This window comes from Chinchilla lanigera, unplaced genomic scaffold (genome assembly GCF_000276665.1).
Source record: "Chinchilla lanigera isolate Chin_1 unplaced genomic scaffold, ChiLan1.0 scaffold00021, whole genome shotgun sequence".
In the NCBI taxonomy this organism is placed as follows: domain Eukaryota; kingdom Metazoa; phylum Chordata; class Mammalia; order Rodentia; family Chinchillidae; genus Chinchilla; species Chinchilla lanigera.
Genome location: NW_004955422.1, coordinates 11,141,819 through 11,163,560, shown reverse-complemented (window position 1 = coordinate 11,163,560; position 21,742 = coordinate 11,141,819). Strand labels below are relative to the sequence as shown.

The following is a 21,742-nucleotide window of genomic DNA, read 5'->3' as shown; positions in this document are numbered from 1 at the left end:
ATACCTGATATGCTCAAGTTCTTTTCTCTGAAACTCTCTTTAACCTTCACCTCTCCATACTGTAAAAATCACACAGCAAGCAAGGGGGGTTCCTGTAGTTTTGGAATCTGTCCCATGTAGAAGCTATGAGTTAATGCTATGACCAGACTGCACAGTCTGAACCCTGGCTGTACCAGTCACTTTGTTTCCAACTTCTCAATGAATCAGTTAATTCATATAAAAATGGGGATAAGAGAAGTACCCACTGCATGGGATTGTCATGAGAATAAAATGAATGCTTACTTGTAAAATATTGAAAACCTTGAATCTACAATGCATACCATCTGGGTTTGCTGTCATCATGGCCGTAATGAGTGAACTGTGGAAATTAGACAAGTCATTGAGTAGCAGGAACTGGCCTTCCTCCTTTGTTCATAATAAAGCAACTTCTCCCTTCATGTAGCCTACTGTGAGACTAAATCAGTAGAAAAATATCTCATTTGTCTTATGTCTTCCTGAGAGATGACAGATAGGGACCAGGCCTGTCTGGATGTCTCATGTTAGAAAAACAAACTAATTCATTTGGGTCAGTGTAGAGAAGTGAGGCTCTTTGGCCCAGAGATGGTTGTGGATTGTCTTGTGGTGGTCTGTTTGCTGTCCTCTTTCAGGAAATCTGGCCTCATGTAGGGCCCTGGATAGTGTGAGTGCATGCCACTCCCATTCAGAGATGAGAGCGTTTAAGCTTTTAAGCTCAGACAGACAAAAGCCAGTCACAAAATAAAAATGGGCCTTGGAAATAATTACTTTCAGGGAAAGCAGAACATATTCTCAGGAGCCAAGGTTGAAGCTCGAGACGTTTTCAGTGTCCTTTGTAGAATTCTCAATGAAGCCCTGGTGGTGACTCCACAGGGACCCGGTGAATGATCTTTTTGGACCCGATAAGTCTGTTTGTCCTGTGGGGGTTGACTGGCTCAAAGAGAACATTCATTCATTCATTCAACATTTGATTATTTCATTTCATTCGTTCATTCATTTAACATTTTCCTACAATGTGCAGCTGTATGAGGTACTGGGATGCAGTAGTGGGGAGAGAAGAGATACAGTCTTTGCTATCAGAAAGCCCACAATGAATTTCTAAAATTCCAGAATCCTTGAATTTCCAATCTGATGAAACAGGAAGTTGGAGAAAATAATTTTTGGAATTTCTTTACTTAGTTGAAGTCACAGACTTCTTTGGGAAATGACGGAACTCTAGGGCCATTGTCCCACCAAACACCTGCACATGCACAGAGCATTGTGTAGTTTCCTAAGTTCACGGCCCCTTCGGAGATCAACTCTTGGATTCCAGGTGGTAAGGTTCTTGTCTCCCAGCTCCACTTCCAGGCAGTGGTGTGAAACCCTGGCCCCCCACCTCTCGGGCCAGGTGGGCTAGTTAGGGATAATGGCAACTTGAGTGAAAATTACAGTGATTTCCTCCCAGAAGGTGTTGTGATTTCCTCCAATTTGAGAATTGATTGGGGAGAAGCAAGATGTTATTTCTCTTGGGCCCTACAACAAAGGCAAAGTTTTGATATGTTCATGGGCATTTCATTAGTGAGATCTGTTTTTTCTTCACCTGACACCTCCAGGAAACTAGTTAAGATTAATGGTATTAATTATTAATTAATGGTATTAATTATTAATAATGGGCTTATCTGAGGGACAGTTCCCAGGAGCCAGCACACAGGTTCAACTCCACTTGTATGACTTTGAGCAGTTCACTTTACTATTCTGTGCCTCAGTTTCCTTGTCTTTAAAGTGGGTTTGGTAGTGGTGCCTACTTCATAGCATTTTGATGAGAATTAATTTAACTGAAGTAAATAAGGCAGCTATATAAGTATGCAATATCTATTGGTGCTAATTATTAAGTAGCAAGCACTGAATCAAGTGTTTGACGTAGCTCATGAGATAGTCCCACAGATCTGGACAGACCAGTGTTGTTATCCCACCGAGGAGGATGCTGAGTGTCAGGCTAAAAATTCAACTGGTTGTGTAACCTGGAATAGTAGGGTCTGGATCTCAAGCAGCTTTGAACATGCCCACATATGGCTGAGCCGTGGACCCTCCTGTGAATTTGGTGCTGGAGTCTAGGCTATAGCATATAAAGACTCCAGATTCCTTTTCCTCTCCTTGGCAGGTCTGCTAGCTGCTGGGCTCTGAAACTGCTTCGTCCTGCCCACAGCATGTGGTAATAAGCACTCTAAAAGCCTAGATGACATTGCTTGCATCTTAAAAGTGGCATAGTCTGTGTCTTCACTGAGTCCCTCCCGTCTCTTGGAGGAATAGACTTGGGTCAGTGTACTCATTACACTATTCAGGAGATGTTTTTTGGAGACCAGAGGGCTCAAGAGAAAACATTTTTAATATATTTCCAGTTGGAAATCTTGTCTGAGAGATGTGATTGGCCATTTAATATATGCTTCTTGAGTTAAAATCACTCCCAAGTACCCAAAGTCTCTGTTTCTCAGGAGATGCCACAGATGTCTCGGGAGGCCATCTTCCCTACAGGGATTTGCAGTGCGGCCATCACCATTGCTGTGGACACTAATGCTCTGTAGAGGTGTTCTGTGGCTCATGGCTACTCACATCTCACCATTACTTTCATGCTCCTTAAACCTTGGCAATAATGTCAGCTATACATTGGTGAGGTAGAGAGGTCAGAAAGATTACCTAGCTCAGGGTTAGGAGTAGCAGCTAGTGCTTAAGCCTGGGGGCACTTTACCACTATGACCTCCTTGAACTTGGCATGTTTTTTCATGCATTCCACTTCCTAGGGCCCTGGATATAGCTCAGCAGCACAAGTGCCTGCCTGGCAAGTACAAGGTCCTGAGTTCTATTCCTGGTACTAAAAGAAAAAAAAAAAAGCACTTCCTGTGCCTTACATTCTATATCTGAAAAGCGGGGCTAAAAATAGTACCCACTCTACAGGGTTGTTTGAAGGATAAAAATGAGTTAATACTTGTAAAATGCTTACAAGAGTGCCTGGAATCCTTAGTAAGCGCATGATAAGTTTTAGCTACTATTGTTGCTGTTGGTATTATTAATACCCTTCAGGTAATAATTTGACTTTGTGCAAGTATTAGGGAAGACTGTTGGCATATATTCATAAATTGTCAGGGCTGAAAGCATACATGGCCCGGCATCCTTGGTCCTTTTTAAGACAAAAAGAATGCAGAGGAAAAGGACTCTGAATGCTTGTAGGATGGTAGACCTAAAAAGAAGTGTTTGACCCCATATTTGCAATTCCTAAGTGGCCAAATGGCATGAGAATTAGCAGTTAGACCTTTCTGTGAGATTAAGATAAGTGCAAGCTGTGGAATTTTCTCTTTTCCACTGGCTCACTTGTTTAGCAGCCTTTTGCAGATACCTGCAACGTGTCAGGCCTGGCTTAAGTCTCAAAGTCTAAGGAGGCTGCAGGTTGAGTTTTTGGGTTTCATCCTGGCTTACCCAGCCCATGCGCACACACATCCACTTGTATGTGTGTATATCAACACATTCACACAATACGTGCATGCACTGTCTGTAAAGTTAGGTTGTCTGCTGCACATAGAACTCAAGGGATATCTTCCAAAAGTCTCAGCCTAGATTAGTTTCTCTTATATTTGCATATTCTGTCTACCAGGTAGCAAGCTAGAATTGTTTTACTAAGAAAAACTGATTTGCAGCTGTCCACACCGCAGACTTTATTTTTAATCCAGGGAGTGACAGCACCTTGCCTGCCAGGAGCAGATAGATAATTTGCTCCTCCTAGCATTTGTCAGAAGGCTCCTTTAGCGGCCTGTCCTCCACAAAGCTGACTAGGACGCTTCATTTTTCTTTTCTATGCTGGGCAAGGAGAGGGCCTGGAAAGGCTGTCACTCAGAGGGACAGGTTCCCTTTGTGAGAGCGGCCAGCTGAGCCTGAAGCTGAAAATGCCAGCAAAAGCAAATAGTGTTTCAAAAGGGCCTTGTGTGTTTGCTTCCTCTCGATTCTCATTGCCTCATCCACCAGGTGTTGCCTGAGTGACTTTGGAGGACCTGTTAGACCTGATAAAGAATCAGCCGCACAAAAACACATTCTCTCCATTTCACCTTTGTGTTTTGTTGCTTGAGTTTTGTTGCTGTTGCTTTTACTTTTTTAAGCACCTACTTACTAATGACACAAACAGAGCAAAAGGAAAATAACTATCTTTTGAAGCTTTGTTTCTTATTTATTCTTGTGTAATTTTCAGAATGAAGGAAGATAATATGGAATTTTATTTGTTCTCTTTCTACTTGTGCATTTGCTAGACACGTTTTTTAGTGTTTGGAGCCTGCTTCCTGTTCTAGAAGAAAGATGACAACTGCAGTGTATTGACCCTGTCTTGGTCCTCATGAAACAGTTTAGCTGGGCCTCTCCTCTTTCTGCAGGTGTTTCAGGAATATGAAAAGATCTCTGGCTGTGTAGCAAAGTGGTTCAGAGCATGGGTTTTGGTGTTGAACAGATCTGATGTCTAGCTCTGCCATTTAATAACTGGCTGACTTTGAGAAGTTGTTTATTGTCCTGAAGTTCAGTTTCTTCATCTTTACATAATGCATATATATCTAAAACTCATTCCTCAGGGTTCTGGTGAAGGTGATACACACAGAGCTTCAAAGGTGCTGCGTACTGCAGTAAGGAGGGATCACTTCTCTGCCATCAGCTCTGGCTTGTAGAACAAAGACATGGGGTTTAGGAGGAGCTTTTAGTTCTACACAAAAATACTTCCTTGGGATGCTCACTTCTCTGAGTCTCAATTTTCCTGTTGGAATATAAGCAGCATTTTCCTAAGCTCCTTCTGGACTTACCCAAGGTGAAATCTAGTCTAGATTCTAGACCTGGCTCTTAACTAACACGGACTGATGCCTGGCCCCTGGGCCATCGTCCAGAGACAACAGTCGCAGGTCTCCCCTGAGAAGGGCTGTTGCTGAGGATCGAGGAGCTGCTCGGGAGCAATCCAACGTTACGAGGGCAGTTCAGTCCCTTAACTTTCCCAGGTGGAGTTTACTCAAGTGCACACCGGGGATAGTAGAGTCCTAAATGAGTAACAAGTTTTCAGTTGAGGTCTTTGAAGTCTTTTGAGATTGTTACACACAGGATCAAATAGAATAGAATGATTTTCAAGCTCCTGAGAGGGATTTCAGATTAATGTCCACAAAGCTCACAAAACTCATTGTATTAAATAATCATTTACCCAGGTGATACCAGTTGCACTTCATTTCCAATGCCATTAACTCTTGGGAGCAAATGGCAGGTCTTGGGACTATCGATTAGAAATGGGTTTTGGGGAGAATTTTAATGGACTATTCATTCCTTCCACCAATATTTGATGAATACAGCACCAGCTCTCAGGCAGCCACTGTCATAGGTGTTAGAGATATAGCAGCAAACCAGTGAAAGGCCTATCCCTTTTCAAGCTGTCTTTCCAGGGAGAGGATACGACCCACACATAACCAATGCACACATAGATGAGCATGTTATTGTGAAGACAAGAGTCAGGTGAGGTGAAAGAGAGGCCGGTGCCGCCCAAGGGTATGCAGGGCAAGATTTGGAGGCAGGCAGCTGCAGAGTTGAAATTCTGAAGACAAAAGCAAATCACCCATGTGACTCTCTGAACTTGGAACATTCCATACAGAGGGGAGGGCAGAAGAGTGTCCTCAGAGGGAAAGGAGCTCAGAGTCCCTCAGGGAATGCAAAAAAAGCTTTGTGCTTGAAGCAGAGCAAGCTACTTAGAAGCTAGGGAGGGAGGCTACAGCCAGATTGCATTGGGCTTGACCGTGATAAGCAAATTTATTCTGGGTGCAGTTAGAAGCCGTGGGAGGTCATAAGAGGAAGCAACACCACTTGATTGTGGAAAAATGCTCATAATGCAAGATTAAATGGAAAAGGACTTCCAAATATAGAACTGTATATTTAGTACTATCTATTAAGCCATGCAAGCCTGTGTGTGTGTGTGTGTTATAAAATGTGTGTGTAGTCAGTAAACAAACTAGAGAAATGTATAGCAAATGCTGTAGTTTTCTTTGTGGTGGTGGATTTGTTTTCTTTCCCTTCCTCCCTGGATTTTGTACTTTTTCGTAAGTTTGTGTCACTCTAAATTTATGCTTTTCGAAAGCTTTGTGAGCAAGCAATGGAAAGAATGTAAGACTGACAGTATTTTAGCATATCTTATCTTAAATATGAGCTTAAAGCAATATTGTTTTGTTTGGTTTTTTCTTTCTTTGTCTCCCCACCACCTCCCCATATCAGGAATCTGAACTCATGGCCTTGCACTTGCCAGGCAGGCGCTGTGCCACTTGAACTAAATCCCCAAATCAATATTGTTTTGAATGCCAGAGTGAATGTTGAAGGCCCTGATCAGTAGTTTATTAGCTTTCTAATGAGTCTTCCCTAAAAGAAACTTCTTAAGAGCTCATCTATTTTTTGTATGGTGCAAATTGTTTATGCAAAAGAGCCTAACGTTTCTGTTTCATCCCATAGATTTGAACATCACATGCCGGTATGCAGGTGTGTTCCACGTGGAGAAAAATGGACGCTACAGCATCTCTCGGACAGAGGCAGCTGACCTCTGCAAGGCTTTCAACAGCACCCTACCCACCATGGCCCAGATGGAGCAGGCTCTCAGGAAAGGGTTTGAGACCTGCAGGTAAGAGACCAGCGAGCAGCCGCACTGGGGAAAGCCATAGCCCGGGGCGGGGCTTAGGACTGGAAGGCTCCTCCCTGACAGCTGCATGGATTATTGCCTAAAGAGTCAGCCCCACCTATTAATTTGGCCAAATCAATGTGGAACCAGTATGACAACTGGAATTTAAAGCCAGCTAAACACACCTTTGTGAATCATAGCGAGGGAGGCAAGAGGAAGCCATTAAGGGTCATATCAGCTGGAATCCTCTGGCCTAATGTGCTTCCACAGCGCTCTCCCGCCTTTGAAGGTGCACGCAATATCATTGTCGGAACCACAAGAAAACGTAAAGCAAATAACAGTGTTTAAACTAAATATGTGGCTGGTAGAGTCTTGGCTCTGCAGACTTGGCCCCAAGCAGAGGTTTTAAACATCCCTCTCTTTCTTCTTTGTGTTGCTCTGGTTTGAGGAAGTAAATAAAAAAGTGTGAAAGCATTCAGATATATGAAGATCCATTACTATTAAGATCTCTGACAGGGCTCCTACCAACTACCTCAGTGCTCTGGAGAGCTCTCCTCAAATCATTTTGCTCCAGGATAATCACAGCAGGATGAGACCTTATTTTTCTGAGTTCTACAGCATATGATCCACACAGAGCAAGCCATGGTGGCAAGCAGAGAGAGAGGTTTGGTTTGGGTTGATTTCAGTAGAAAGGGTCTGGATGCTATTAATACATGCTCTGAAGTGCCCACCCCATCCTGGAGCTTAGGTAGCACAACTCCGCTCTGCCTTCAGTGTCCACCCCCCATTGCTTTTGCAAAGCCAAGCTGCAGCTCTCCGTGTGGAAACTATTAAGTGTAAATTCAGTGCATCTATCCCCTGTGCTTGATGACAGGATCATTCTAGCCAGGACTCTTCCTGCAAGAGAAGAGGGAAACCGTTAGTATAAAATTACTGTACTGTGATAGCTACCAACCACTTTTGGCAATTTATACTTGAATTAATTACAATTAAATAATATTAGAACTGGTGGCACTAGCTATATATTAAGGGCTCAATTAGCCACAAATGGCCAGCGGCTACTGTGTTGAATGACATATATATATATATATATATATATATATATATATATATATATAAATACAATTTTCATCATGGAAGAAATTCTCTTGGAGCAGTGCAATACAAGGCACAGAACAGATGGGCTGAAACTTCTGTCTGCATGTGTTCAGAGATAGAGCAGGAGCAAGAAGCAGAGGAAGAGACCACTCTGGTAGCTACTGAACCTGAGGTGTAGGCAGCAATGAAGGAAGACCAGTTAGCAAATTCATGTATTCTATTCCCAAGGCTGATCAGTCAGATCTGGCCCTGACTAGGCCACTAGGCTAAGAAAGGGGAGTTAGTAATACTACCCTGTGGCTGGATATTACTTCTCTACTTTATGGATAAAGCATAGGTCACATTCTCAACTTGTCTTGTGACTCACGGGCTGCGCAGGGAAGAGTCAAGATTATATCCTCTGTAGTCTGAGTCCAGGAGAAGATTTTAAAGACCAAGGCCTCCCCAGGGACTGAGGGCAAAGGAGAAGGAAGTATGTTGCATGGATTTGCTGAGTATTTTTCTTTACCCTGCAAATAGAGAGCTATCAATGCCACATCCAAACATACAACTTAATATCCCCAATTCACGTCTGTAGGGGACTGGTCCACCCTGCCAGTCTACTAATTTATCACCCTGGCCTGGGAGTGGAAGGAGATGAAAGACAAAGAGACACAGTTAGTTTAGCATGGCAGCCAGAGGGCTTTTGCCTCTAGTGGGCAGAGAGCCCCTAGCGTCTGGCTCATGCTGCCTTTATTCCCTCAGACATGGATACAAGCCATTAAAATCACATAAGATTCATCTGCCTTCCAATATCCATTAGTACCTGCTCAGGTAAACAACTTGATCTTGGCTGTATTGACTTTTCCCTAGAACCTGCAACATGCCATCACCCCTACGTGCAGCCTTTCCCCTTTGTGCTCACAGAGAAGGCCAATTAGGCCTCCACTCTCCCTAACCGGTCTCCCACACATATCAGTATATTTCCGTAAGCAACAGGCAATTGAGCCATAACTTACAAAGCGACTGTATTAGATTTTAGAGTGTCAGTGATATGCATAGTTGTCAAGATGGTGTGATAGGGGAATAAGTCCACCAAGGAGTACTGTTTAGAAAAAAGAAAAGAAAGGAAAATTGTGCCAAAGTAGTCTATCATTTCACCTATAACTGGCATTAAGTATTGCAAAATTTATTTCCATACTTTCACTTAGGTAGCTATGAATCAGATGCCTGCGCAGGACAGACGGCAGAGTCTCATAGGGTAGGATAAAACCTCAGCAGCTACTACTCTTTTACCTGCCCCACCCTGATTAGTAGCAACTCTCATACATGGAAACTTATTAACACTTAACTGACCCCTCCCCCCATTGGGTGGAGCGGACTTTGGGGAAACCAGTCTGTCGGTGCAGGTAGGAATTAGTCATGCGAGCTACTGTTGCAACACAGACATAATGAGTTCTAGGTGCTTAGAAATCTCCAACTCTTACACTTTTCTCTGGGTCTTACAGGACGATGCACTCTTAAGCTGTTGCCTCTGGCAGGAAAGATTAAAACACAGATCATTTTAGCCAGCATTGCATTTTCAAAAACCAGCTGGATTTAACTCTTCTCTCCCTGTCCTCCTAAAGTTATCACTTTCTCCCTTGCAAATGGTAGCTTTGCAGCCCACCTTTCATTGTTTGGGTCAGCTTCTCTTTGGAAAAATAATGCCATATGAGTATATAGCCACCCGCGTGATTCTAGAAGCAGCTGGACTCTGTACCTTGGATCTGAAAAGGCCTCCAGCTATCTCGTGCTCCCAGAAACATCTGCGTAGGGAGCCGGGGGCTAAATGTTTTACTAGCTTTGCTGCTTCTGGAATGTTACTGAGCAAAACAGAGCCATGCCATCTGTTCACTTAATGTGGTCACTCTCATTTTAATGGAGGTCTGTTTAGCTCCACTGGTGGTAGAATTAGGCCTGGGATGCTCTTGAGACAAAATATGGCGGTGTTCGGCACATGAACGAGACTTTGCGTTTAGAATAATGGAGTGCGACGTGAAAAGGTGAGGCCAGGGAGAAAAGGTGGTGGATGGGAAATGAGGCAGGTCTGAAATTTGTGCGTTGGAATGAGGAACCACCTCTTCCCATCTTAGGGAAGTGGGCCATGTTGTGTCTTGTCCAGAAAATATAAAGGTGTTTGAGTGCCAGGGTGAAGCTCACATTGTATTCTTTCTTTCGTACTCGGGCTTTCTTCTGCTTGTTTCAGCCAACTCAACGCCGAATGCCGCTGACCACCAGTTACATTTGAGACTAATGTTTTTCATGAATTTTCTTTCTTTAATAAAGAAAGAGCTGCTCCTGGGTCTTTAAATAAAATCACTTTGTGTCTATCTGCCTTGTTGATCTCTTTCACTCTCCTGTGCTGTGATTGATGGATTTCACATAACTCAGCTGTTGAGACCTCCAACATCCCTGGGGAAAAACGGAATGAAGCATTGCATGGCTTTAGATGGCACTTGAAGGGATCTTAGGAAGTTTCTGCTGCAGCCTTGCAGGTTTATAACCTCTCATTTTTCCTTGGCAGGTATGGGTTCATTGAAGGGCATGTAGTGATCCCCCGGATCACCCCCAATGCCATCTGTGCCGCCAACAACACGGGAGTGTACATCCTCACATCCAACACCTCCCACTACGACACATACTGCTTCAATGCCTCAGGTTAGTCCAAATGCACGGTCTTTGTGTTATCTTTGGTGGCGTGGCTGGATAGTAGCAGCTTAGTTGTGGCTCAGGTGGAGATGCAGGCAGCTTCCAGTCATATAACAAAGACTTATTTACTGCGTCCACAGCAGAGATGAGATTCCTGTCTCCATGGTGCGTACACGTGCTAGTTGGGGAACAATCAGAAAACAATAAATATTAAACACTTTGCATGAAGTCAAAGAAAGAGAAAAACAAAATGCAAAGATACAAAGTCCTAGGAATTTTTTTTTTTTTTTTGGCCAGAGAAACAGAACCAGGGAAAACATTCCCTTGAGATGTATATTGACTATAATGAAGGAGTGAAGCTATTGGCAGAAGGGGAGGCCAGTGCTAAGCCAGCACGCAGTAGCATCTTGTCCTGTTCCAGGCAGGCCAGGGTCCTGACATCCGGTGATCAGCAGGGAAAGTGTCAGGAAATGGCGTCAGAGAGCTAAGCAGGGGTGAGATCACACAGAGCAATCTATTCTCAGTGTGAAGGGAAGTCATTGTGGGTTTGGCTAAGGGTGTTGTGAATCTGGTGAGAGTTTGGGGGTACAAATGACTTAGCTGAGAGTATTTGTTTTATGTGGAAGGTTAGGAAGATACAGGATAGGCAAGAAGGCCAGCCCTTCCTGAATGTCCCTTACCAACAGTTGAGACTATATTAGAGACTGAGAAAGCTATGAGAAGATGTCAATGCTAGACTGCTGGCCAGCCTGTTTCTCTCTCTATAAAACTTTGTTCCAATCAGTAGCAGAAATTTGTGCTTACCCGTCTAACTTGAGCCCCAGAAAAATCAAAGAATTCTGCACATCAAATCTTCAGGATCCTTTGAGGTCCAAATCATAAATGTACAATGTTTGAATGCCAGCAATTAAAAGTCACCTCTCAGCCTGAACCTTCAAGTACCCCCCTGAAAGGGAAAGGCAAAGCCTTGAGGTAAATTTGACACATCTTCCTGGAATTTCAGGCTCCTTTAATGATGGAAAAGGGCATCAAATCAGCTGAAAAGTAGCCTAAGACATTATCCACATCAGAAACGTAGGTTTAGGTACAGTGATAGAATATAAAATCTAAGAGGATTTTTAAGCTTAAAAGGGGGCCTGAAAGACCTTGTGAGGTTACATTACTGTTGGCGCTACAACACTCACTGACTGTTGCATAAACAGTAAGGTTCACAGTGGAAATTCAGAGAGGGAAATCTGGACTTTCAGAGAAAAAGACAGTATTAGGGCTGGATATTTGACATGAAATATATGAAACCCATAAATTATATCAAATATATATAGTTTACTAAATGTATGAAGACACACAAACCAAAGAAAATCGTAGATTTTCTCCTCCTCTTGTATGAACAAAAATCACAAATGGAATTTGATCAAAAGGAAGAAAGTCCAATGGAGGTTAGATACTACATGTTCCATACCCTAGATGCCCGTTCTATTATAATAAACAAAGCCACATACAGTTAAACTGGAACTAGACACAGAGTGACATGGGGTCCAGCTGGCTCCATCTTGCCACACAGGGTCAGAGATGAAGGGACTGGTCAGGTGGTAGAGGCCTGGCATGAGCCTATACCCTCAGGGTCTCTAGGTACTGCTAGTTGCTTCTCCTGTTGGCTCTCGTCCAGGGAAAGTATGCAATAAATTATGTAGCTGTGTTCCCACATTGTCTTGCCTGTTTTACAAGTTGGTGTCACTTTGAATTAAGGTTTTGAGAGTCTTAATTCAAAAAGGCAAAAGCTTATGCTGTTTTATGGCCTGGAACTAAAGCCTGCCAGGCAGGCAATTACTAAGGCCTTTTTTCCAGACCTTTAGTTTTTTCCCATGAGATTGGGTCCATCCCCAGGGCAGGGGACAATAGCACGGACCAACTTTCCTCTTGGTAGAAAGAGAAAAATACTAGAGGTGTAATTCATACTCAGATGGCTACATTAAAATAGGAAGGTTAGAAGTACTGGCTTTCCTTTTCTCTTTTCCAAATTGACTCAGTGATGACAGACTTCTGTTTTATTTAAGTTTAAAGAACATATTTATTGGCTAATAATACTATAGTAGGCACGGGGGTGTAAGAAAGAACTAGAGGTTGTATTTCTTGTCTTAAATTAACACTCACTGAAGCAGTGATACACAAAATAAAAAAACTAGAAAAGGGGTAACAGTGGCCAAAGCTAAATAAATTCTAAACATCTAGGTTTAGAGTCAGAATGTGGGGGATGAAGTAAGCTAAAGATCTTGATAACCTCCTGCTCCGTGCAAGGGATCCTATTGGACAGATCCTAGTGGCTAACTTAGCTCGAGCACTGTAAAGAGGTGATGAATCCCCGATGCTGGGATCCTTCATAAACTGGCTACAGAGACCAAGGCCAACTGACTTTTAGTAGATGGTTTTTGTGCACTTAAAATCTTAGCAGTATTTTTGTGTCTTACACATAAAAAAATAAGGCAGCCCCTGAAAAGGTTTTGTTATTTTTACTGCCTCATCTCTCAGTGATGAAGGCACAGCCTGAGCCTGATAACTTCTGGGAGAAGGCAAGGAAAATTAGTTCAAGGTCATTTTAATGCCTCCTTCTCCTCTGAAGGCAGAATTAGGAGAGCAGAGTCTACATCTGTTCACCCACTCCTTTGTTCAACAACTATTTTGAGAATATTTGTGGGTTCCTATGATGTGCTGTGCCTTGAAGAAGGTACCTTTCTCTCTGACACCCGGAGTCAGTGGTGAGCCTGAATAATCATTGCTTCTCTTGGTCATTTTGATGCAATGGAACCAAGGTTCCTGAGAATGCAGCCTATCAGGAAACCTGCCTTAACATCTCTCTAACAAATCCCTGGGCTCTGGGATACTCTGTGGGCTAAATCTCCCAGCAATGCAATACTCATTAAATAGAATGAAAAGCTGTCTAATGAGGCCTTAAGATCTGCTGTGGGAGTGTGAATGTATTAATTGCACATTTGGGTCACCATCCATCTTAGTATCCTTGCCAGATTTGATGTTCTTCATAAAAGTTTAGGTGAAATAGAGCATGAAGTGGGGGGGGGGTCCTTGTGAACACACGGCGTCATCAGTCACAAAACTGTCTTAGTGTTTTTGAGGTGCCACATCCCCTTATAACTTACCTCTTGAAAATTGTCAATTTGCTCCTGTTACCTGTGATTGTGTCTGAATTTTTGGAACAGTGTTGCATCCCTGGCACCAAGGAGTCATAATTCAAGACTCATTTCTGCATGTATGCAGCATAGGAACATGAGGAGCATCTCATAGATCTGGCTATGCTCTGCCATCCCCAAGATAATAGGGGACAGATACTGGTTGGCTATACGCCCTTATTTTCAAATAAGACAGTTTTGGGGAAAAATTTTTGTTTTGAAAACTGCAGAGAACTGTAGTATTATTAATGATTCTCTCCATAACTCTGAATTCCTCAGAAACAAGGAAAGAAATGTGATTGTTTTTTCTCCTTTATTCTTAAATGGCCTGACATACATGTGTTGAGTAAATCCTTTAAAAGAATCAAGGGGCATCTATATCTGCAACTTCCTTTGGTTGTGCTTCATGGCATTCTGTTCAAGGTTTATCTGCATGCTTTTTGACTTCTTTGTATTTGTACTTGTATATTGCCTGGGAAGTTTAAGTATTTTAAGTATGCTTAATGGGAGAATTGACCCTTGGGAAATTATAATGGTTCTTTTTTCCTTTTTCATTCATTCAACAAATATTTACTCAGCGTCTCTCTATTTCCATCACACAAAAATGTTCTGGCCAGGACAAGATAAGGTTACTGCTCATCCTGTGGAGCTTATAAATTTCTAATGGGGGTGGTAGCAGGAAGTGGGAGCTGGGAGAAACACCATGCACAGTCACCAGGTGAATTGAGCAAGACAGTCTTAGGCAGTGGCAAATATAAAGAAGATAAAGATGACGTGTGGTGGTGCCAGGTGTGGAGAAGTGATGGAATGGCTGGTTTAGATTACATGGTGAGAAATGACTTCACTGAGGAGGTGACTTTCCCCTGAGGAACAGTCTCTTCCTGAGAAATCCTTTAAATCAGATTTTACAAGAATGACTCATCCTTAAACCTACTTTTTCCTAGTTGAATGTATAAAACTGCTAGTTACTCTCACTATGAAGCCAAAGAAATGCTGGAGTAAAAGACATCTTCTTTATCTGTAGGAGAGATGTTCCTAGGTATTTGAAAGCAACTAACACCTATTTTGTCCAGCTTGTGTTTTTGTCCAATGTTATCTCGCCATTTATGGCAGGGCATTTAGAATACTTGTAATCACAAGTATTGACTGACTGCCTCTGTCTCTCTATTCCTCTATGCATCCATCCATCTACCCCTTTATTTTTTTCTTTGTGAAAAAGCAACTCCAGGAGAAAACAATTTAACAAATAAATCAATACTTTATGCTTGATCACACACGTGCACACGCACGCACACACACACACGCACACACGCACACACACACACGCACACACGCACACACACTGTAAAAGCTGTAATGAAAAAAGAAATCCAACCTTCTGTAACAGTAAAACCAGTTTAAAGCTCCCGGAATGGTTTAGAGCTCACAACAAGCTCTAGCTACTGAGTGGAGCATTTAGGCATGGCTGGATGCTGGGTTAAACTACTCTGCAGTCTGTTGGCGGAACCGCAGGGCTGGCACACAGGTGGGACTTTCAGAGTCTATTTTCCAAGGGTTCCAAACGTTGCTGCTCAGAGGGTTACCAGCAAGATCTGTAGGTAATCAGGCAGTGCAAGGTATAGTCAGAAGTCCTGGAGAAGGGGTTGGGGAGTAGAAGATAGATGGAAAAGAAAGGAAAAAGAAGCCAGAGGGGCCCACTGTGAGATATGGCAAGACAGTTGTCTCAGAAAGGTACCTGTACAGAAGTGGCCAACCTCAGCTACATGCTGAGAAGCAGTCTGCACAGAGAAGGCGCTTACAGAGATCATTACATGAATAAAATAACATTCTAGAAAAGGACTAATGATTAATCGGTTTTCAATATTTGGATCAAATGACTCCTTGATTTTGTTATTTTAATCTTCAGATGATCATGCTATTTGTCCTGATAGTGACTACCATGATTTCTTATCATTTCTGTTGGTATCTGGAATGAAAAATGACTTTTCATGACAATTCATACCTTTGTTTATTTAAAAATATTTGACAGTGAATGATCTAACAATAAATTTAAAACAATCCTCTCTAACTGTTCTCCATTACATTTCTACCCTATTAATAATTAACCCCCAACCTTCCACAGTTTCAGATATAAAACATATATGTTAATGAATGAAATTGCTGGGGTCAGAGTTTCCAGGAAGTTATAATGTTAAACAAAAAATGGAAAACGTGTCCTGAAAAGCAATGAAGTTCCTAGTGGGCTTACTAAGTTTCAGGAAAAGAAAATTATTTGAGAAAAGTTATAATAAAACCCCATACTAACTGACTCACTGAAATGGGGGTAGATCTAGCACATATATTTTTAGAATTTTCATTTTTTTTTTCACTTTGTCCCATAGCTCCTCTGGATAAAGAAGATTGTGCATCAGTCACAGACCTGCCCAATTCCTTTGCGGGCCAAGTTACCATAAGTAAGTATTTCTTCTCATCTTGACTGAGTTTTCCCATTCTCAGAGGCATCAGGTGTGTTCTCTCCTTTACATTTGAATAAAATGTTAGTCATTTCCCTAAGGCTAGGGAAGGTTGAGTGTGCCTCAGTGTCACTTCTCCTTTTCCTGTGTTTCACCCCATGCACTGCTTTACCCCATACACTGTTCTTCAAACTTAATCATTTCAGAACCACTTTCCCGTATTTTGGGCATAGCTGTGTACTACCTAGCACTATCACTTACTTTTTGTTTTAATTGGCCTGTTCTCTTTTACTTAAAATGCATTTGTTTTGAAAAAGAAACTGCAGAAAAGAAACCAGCATTACTTTTCCTAACCACAAGGTAACCTTAAAATCAATTTAAATGTAAGAAAAAGTAAATACTGTTTTTCACTTGTGGCTGCGGCAGGTTGTGAGCATGAGCTGGGCTTTTCCTCATAGAAGGATTGAGAAGTGTCAGGCATAGATGCATTCTGGCTCCAAATGGGGATTTGCTCTCACTGAATATGGGAAGATATTCATATGGAGTATTTGATGTGGATTTCAACATTATTTTACCACACTCCCCTTAAATCATGTTGGTTATCTGCAGAAGTATGCAAATGGTAGTTTAGAAAACAAAAAAATATCAAATAGGTCAGCCCTGATCGTATTTACCTTTAATCATTATTTCTTTGGGCAGTAGCATAGAATTGAGGGGGTCTGATTTCTGCATCCTCAGAATCATGCACCAACAAGGTGGCTGGGTGTGAAGGTAACAGTAGTAGGGGGATGGGAATCTTCCCAGACCATATGAATCCAGCCTCCCCTTGGAAGGAACTGTCTTTGCTCTATGTCTTGGAATAGCAAGGGGAGGCTTCCTTTTCTATTGGCTACTGTGTAATATGTGATGTACCAGTTGGGCTTGATTTGAAATTTTATTTCCTCACCACCTGTGTGATCTTAGAGGCATGACTTACCTTTTCTAAACTTCAGTTTTCTATTATGAAAAATAGCACAATATATTAGAATTGTTGTGAAACTTAAGAAATATTATGTCTAATGCCTGCCTGGGCCATAGTAAATATTCAGTTAATGTCAAATTTCCATGGTGCCCATGAATCTCTTTTAAAGGCCAGGTTTGGGGATGGTGAATGCTATGGTTTGAATATGTCCCTTCAAAGTTTATGTCATATGTTTATGGATTTGGAGTTGGGGCTTTGGGGCAGTAATTAAGATTAGATGCAGTCAAGAGGGTAGAGCCCCTATGATGCATTAGTAGCGTTATTAGAAGAGAATGACCTGAGCTATCACACCTGCTCTGTCTTAACACATATGTACTCTTCATATTATGATATAGCAAGAAGACACTACCAGGTGCCAGCATCCTGCTCTTAGACTTCCTAGCCCAGCCCTCAGAGCCATGAGCCCAGTAATCTTCTATTCTTCATAGATTACCTGGTCTCAAGTATTTCATTATAGCAACAGAAAATAGACTAAACCAGTAATGTTTCTGTTTTAAATCTTCACCTGCAGAGATTATGAAGGTGTTAAGACTTTGGATTTGTGCTATGCTAATAGTTCCACTTAAGCAAGCTTGGTAGGTGGACAGAAGGAATATTTAGTTTTGCCAATATAGTTCAGCAGAAAATCATTTCAACTATATGCACCAATGTAGTGACTGGCCCCAATTTGATGGCAGCAAATCTTTTCAGGAAAAATCAGTGAATAAATTCATCTGTAGTATTTCTCTTCTGGTCCATTCTAGTCATTTGCCTGTGTAAGCCAAAGATTTTAATCTTTACACAATCTGTGCTTGCCAATTTCAAGACTGAATTTTAGAGGATGGCAGAAGCTCTGTCAGTATTTAGGCACACTAATTTCTCAGCCAGGAGTGTGGGTTTACTTAACCAAAACTTGTTGCTTAGAAAGAAAATGTTTTTTCATGGATTTGCAGATATATCTTCCTTGTGGAGTTTATTAGTCTGCTATTTCAAATCTTTTATGGAAATAGATAGAATTAGTAACAACAAATTTGACATATACTTCAGAAGGTACAGTCAGGAGCCAAATGGGGTAATTTTTATTTATTGAGCATCTATTTATTTTGAATACTGCATTGAACACTTTACTTACTGTATATCACATAAGGCCAATAACAACTTCATCTAGAAAATAATATCCTTGCTTTACAGAAGAGAAAACTGAAGGTCACTAGGTTACCACGTGTAGAACTACATGGAACTGGGACTCAAACATGGGTAGACCCCAACACCTCTTCTTTTACCTCCTCATTTCTAGGATTTTGAGGTGTCTTAGTTATTTTCTCACAATACCCAACACCCACAAGTTAATGGAGAAAAGGTTTATTTCAGTTTGCAGTTCATAGATGTTTCAGTCCTTAGTTGGCTGGCTCCAACACAGGGGGAATAGTAGAGGAGAAACAGTTCATGGTGTAGCAGGCAGAAGGTAGCAAGTGGCAGGCAGCAACAGTGAAAACTCCCTTTCCCTTTTATCTCATCCAGGCTACAAGCTTTTTAGGTGGTGTCCCACCCCATACCCAGGATGAAGCTTCCCATTATCAATGCCCAGAATGATAATAAACCAATTAGTAGACCAATCTAGTATCACACACCCGTAATCCTAGTAACACATCCTTAACTCACATTCACACTCTGGATCCAGCCGCCTCTAAAAAGCCTCACCTATGCATTCATGAGGCTTCGGGGGGACATCTAGATACAAAACATAACATGAGAGCGCACAAGAATCTTCTTTTTTCTTGCATCAGCCACTGTATCTCACCACTAAATAAATAGGTATTCTCTTTAATGAAAAAGAATATAGCTTCAAAGTCACTATTTTGCATGACAGTCCACAGACTTCCCTATACTCAAAAACTATCAGCTGGGAAGTTCTGAAAATATCTTTTCCTTCCCTAAGCTATTGTCAACCGTGATGGCACCCGCTACAGCAAGAAAGGAGAATACAGAACACACCAAGAAGACATCAACCCCAACAGCACTATTGATGATGATGTGAGCGGTGGATACCCTGGTGAAAGGAGCACTTCAGGAGGTTACAGCATCTTCCACACTCACCTTCCAACCTCACACCCAACCCCTGAGGAGGCAATCACTGAGGTCTACGGGAGTACCAGTAAGGAGCCTGAATCACTGTGCTTTCTGATAGCAATTCTGTGGCAAGACATCTGTGATCTCCCTGTATCATATGCACTCAAGAGTTGATTTTCTCTTGTTTCTAGATATCTAGACATGAGTGACTTCATTTGGGGAGGTGGGCTACTGTGCTTGTCAGTGCTTTGTGTGCATTGATTAGTGTTGCCTACAATCTTTGTCCTCCATCTACATTTCTGTTTTCTCACACTGGGGGAGATGTGTCATTTTGTAGGTTTGATGTTTATTTATTTGCTTTTGAAAGAGCCCATCTCAATTTATTCTCTTGTCCCTGGGGATAGGGGGAAACTTCAAATCTGATATAGGAGCAGTTTCTACTTTTGCTTATTATCTTTCTTTCTTCCACAATGGGTAACACTGTTTTCAAAGAAGTGGGATCATAGAGTACACATGCCTTCCTATAGGCTCCTTTTTCTACCTAGCTTTGTATTTTCGTGCTTCGTGTTTTTACACTCAAGTTATTGATTGCATACTATTCAGTCATATTCGTCAGTGATGATTTACTAAACAATTCCTTTGTTTTGGAGGAGTTTTCTGATCAGATATATCAGTTTCAGAGTTCTATACTCCAGTCTGCTGGGTAAGGTCCTTGATGCTTTTCTGGTGTGTGAGAACTGCAAGATTGGAACACTGTGAACACTGCATTAGGGGGCTTTGAGTTCGTGTGTTTGGGCTGCAGTTTCATCTGAAGTGGAAAGTGCTTACATCTCCTTCTTCATCTCCCTTTCTATGTTTATCTTCATTTTGTTTTAAAACAGGTTTCTGAATTGGCTGTGTCCTTTCTGTGGAGGATTATTCAAACCCAGACAGGTCCTCTGTATCTTGAGAGGGTTTCCAGTATGGTTTGGATTTTCTTTTTTCCCAACTTTGCCTCCTAAGAGGTGGATCTCTGGCCTCCAGACAGCGTGGCACAAATTCACTGAATACTCAAGACAGGGTCCTTTCTCTTGCTTGTCACCCAAAAGTCAGGAGAACCTCCACAGGTCTCTGATTGAATCTTAGGTGACTTGCCCAACGGTGCTTTAAATTTTCTAGCAGCTTTCTGAGGGGTGGATACGAATAGGCTTGGAGTTCTGGTCATTTCTGAAAAGTTTCTTGAAGCACTTGAAAAAGCAGATCTGCCCCAACTTTCCATGCTTTCTGGGCTGTGGGTCTCTGGAGATGGAAACACCTCAGGAGAGGCTTCTAACAGCAAAGCAGGCAGTGCTGCTGGCTGCTCCCTGCTCCATAACTTGCTACTCCCCCTGTCTTTTCTTTCAGAACTGGGTTTTAAAACTGGAGTCTTTGCACTGAGCTCCATTCTCAGCCATTTTTTATTTTTTATTTTGAGACAAGTTTGCACTAAGTCACTAAATTGCCCAGGGTGGGCTCAAACTTGCAACCCTCCTGCCTCACCCACTCAGAGTGCTGGGATTACAGGTGTCTGCCGTCATACATAGTTTGCCTGCCTTTTCAGTCTAACCATGTTGAAGACATTTCTCATTAGAGCCCAAAATTTTGTCAGATGTTGGCAAATAGTAATTAGTGATCTCTGCAAGGAACAGAACAGGTATAACCTAAGGTCCCATTTTCCACCAAAGAAGAAAATCCTACCAAAATATGTCCTGTAGGGATTAGATGAAATTAACATTCATGCTGCAAATAGTCTATAAAGCAGTGTCTCAAGAAAGAGAGAGAGTGAGAGAGAGAGAGAGAAAGAGAGAGAGAGAGAAAGAAAGAAAAAGAAAGAGAGAGAAAGAGAGGAAGGAAGACAGGAAGGAAGAAATACTGAAGAGAAGTCAGGGTGAGTGAGGGTTTTCATTCTTTCAGCCAATATTTGTAGTCATCTCTGTGTCAAATACTGCTCTTGTGGTTACTAAGGCTCAGGGGAGACGGCTTATCTTCACAGATAAGACATCCTAGCTCAGAAATCAAAGAAAGGGAGTGTGTGAGACTTAACTAAAATAGAGGTAAGGATTTGAGTTGAGCAAAGAATTTTACTTTCCTCCTTACAGAGAACATTTAGCTAAGTTTACTTTTAACAGAGTTATCAAAGAAAGAGACTTAATTTGTCCACCAGGGTTAGTCAGGGGTATCTCAAGAGTAACTGAAGCTGGACGTGGTGGCGCACGCCTGTAATCCCAGCACTCAGAAGGCTGAGGCAGGAGGATTGTTGTGAGTTCAAGACCAGCCTGGGCTACAAAGTGATCTCAAGGCCAGCTTGAACTGAACAGCAAGACCCTGTCTCAAAAAGACAAAAAAAAAAAAAAAAAAAAAGAAAATCAAAGGATGGAAAACAATTTTCCATGCAACAGGAACCCAGCAAAAAGCAGGAGTAGCAATTCTTTTCTCACGCAATGTCAACTTCAAACCAAGAATAATTAAAAAAGATAAACAAGGTCAGTACATATTTGTTAGGGGAAAACTGCAAATACATACAAATGCACCAAATGTGGGAGCACCCAACTATATAAGACAAAATTTAATAGTTGTAAAAAATCAAATAAGT

The 21,742-nt window shown here is 41.8% G+C and overlaps 1 protein-coding gene across 12 annotated transcripts in view; it reads left to right on the top strand.

The window, feature by feature from the left end:
• Cd44 (CD44 molecule (Indian blood group)) overlaps nt 1-21,742 on the top strand; it is an 83,891-nt gene that overhangs the window by 26,391 nt on the left and 35,758 nt on the right. For all 12 annotated transcript variants that reach the window (XM_013514150.1, XM_005384129.2, XM_005384131.2 and 9 more), the window contains exons 2-5: nt 6,496-6,661; nt 10,302-10,435; nt 15,990-16,061; nt 19,001-19,216. In XM_013514150.1, coding sequence (XP_013369604.1) covers nt 6,496-6,661; nt 10,302-10,435; nt 15,990-16,061; nt 19,001-19,216 — 588 coding nt within the window. The remainder of the gene's footprint in view (nt 1-6,495; nt 6,662-10,301; nt 10,436-15,989; nt 16,062-19,000; nt 19,217-21,742) is intronic.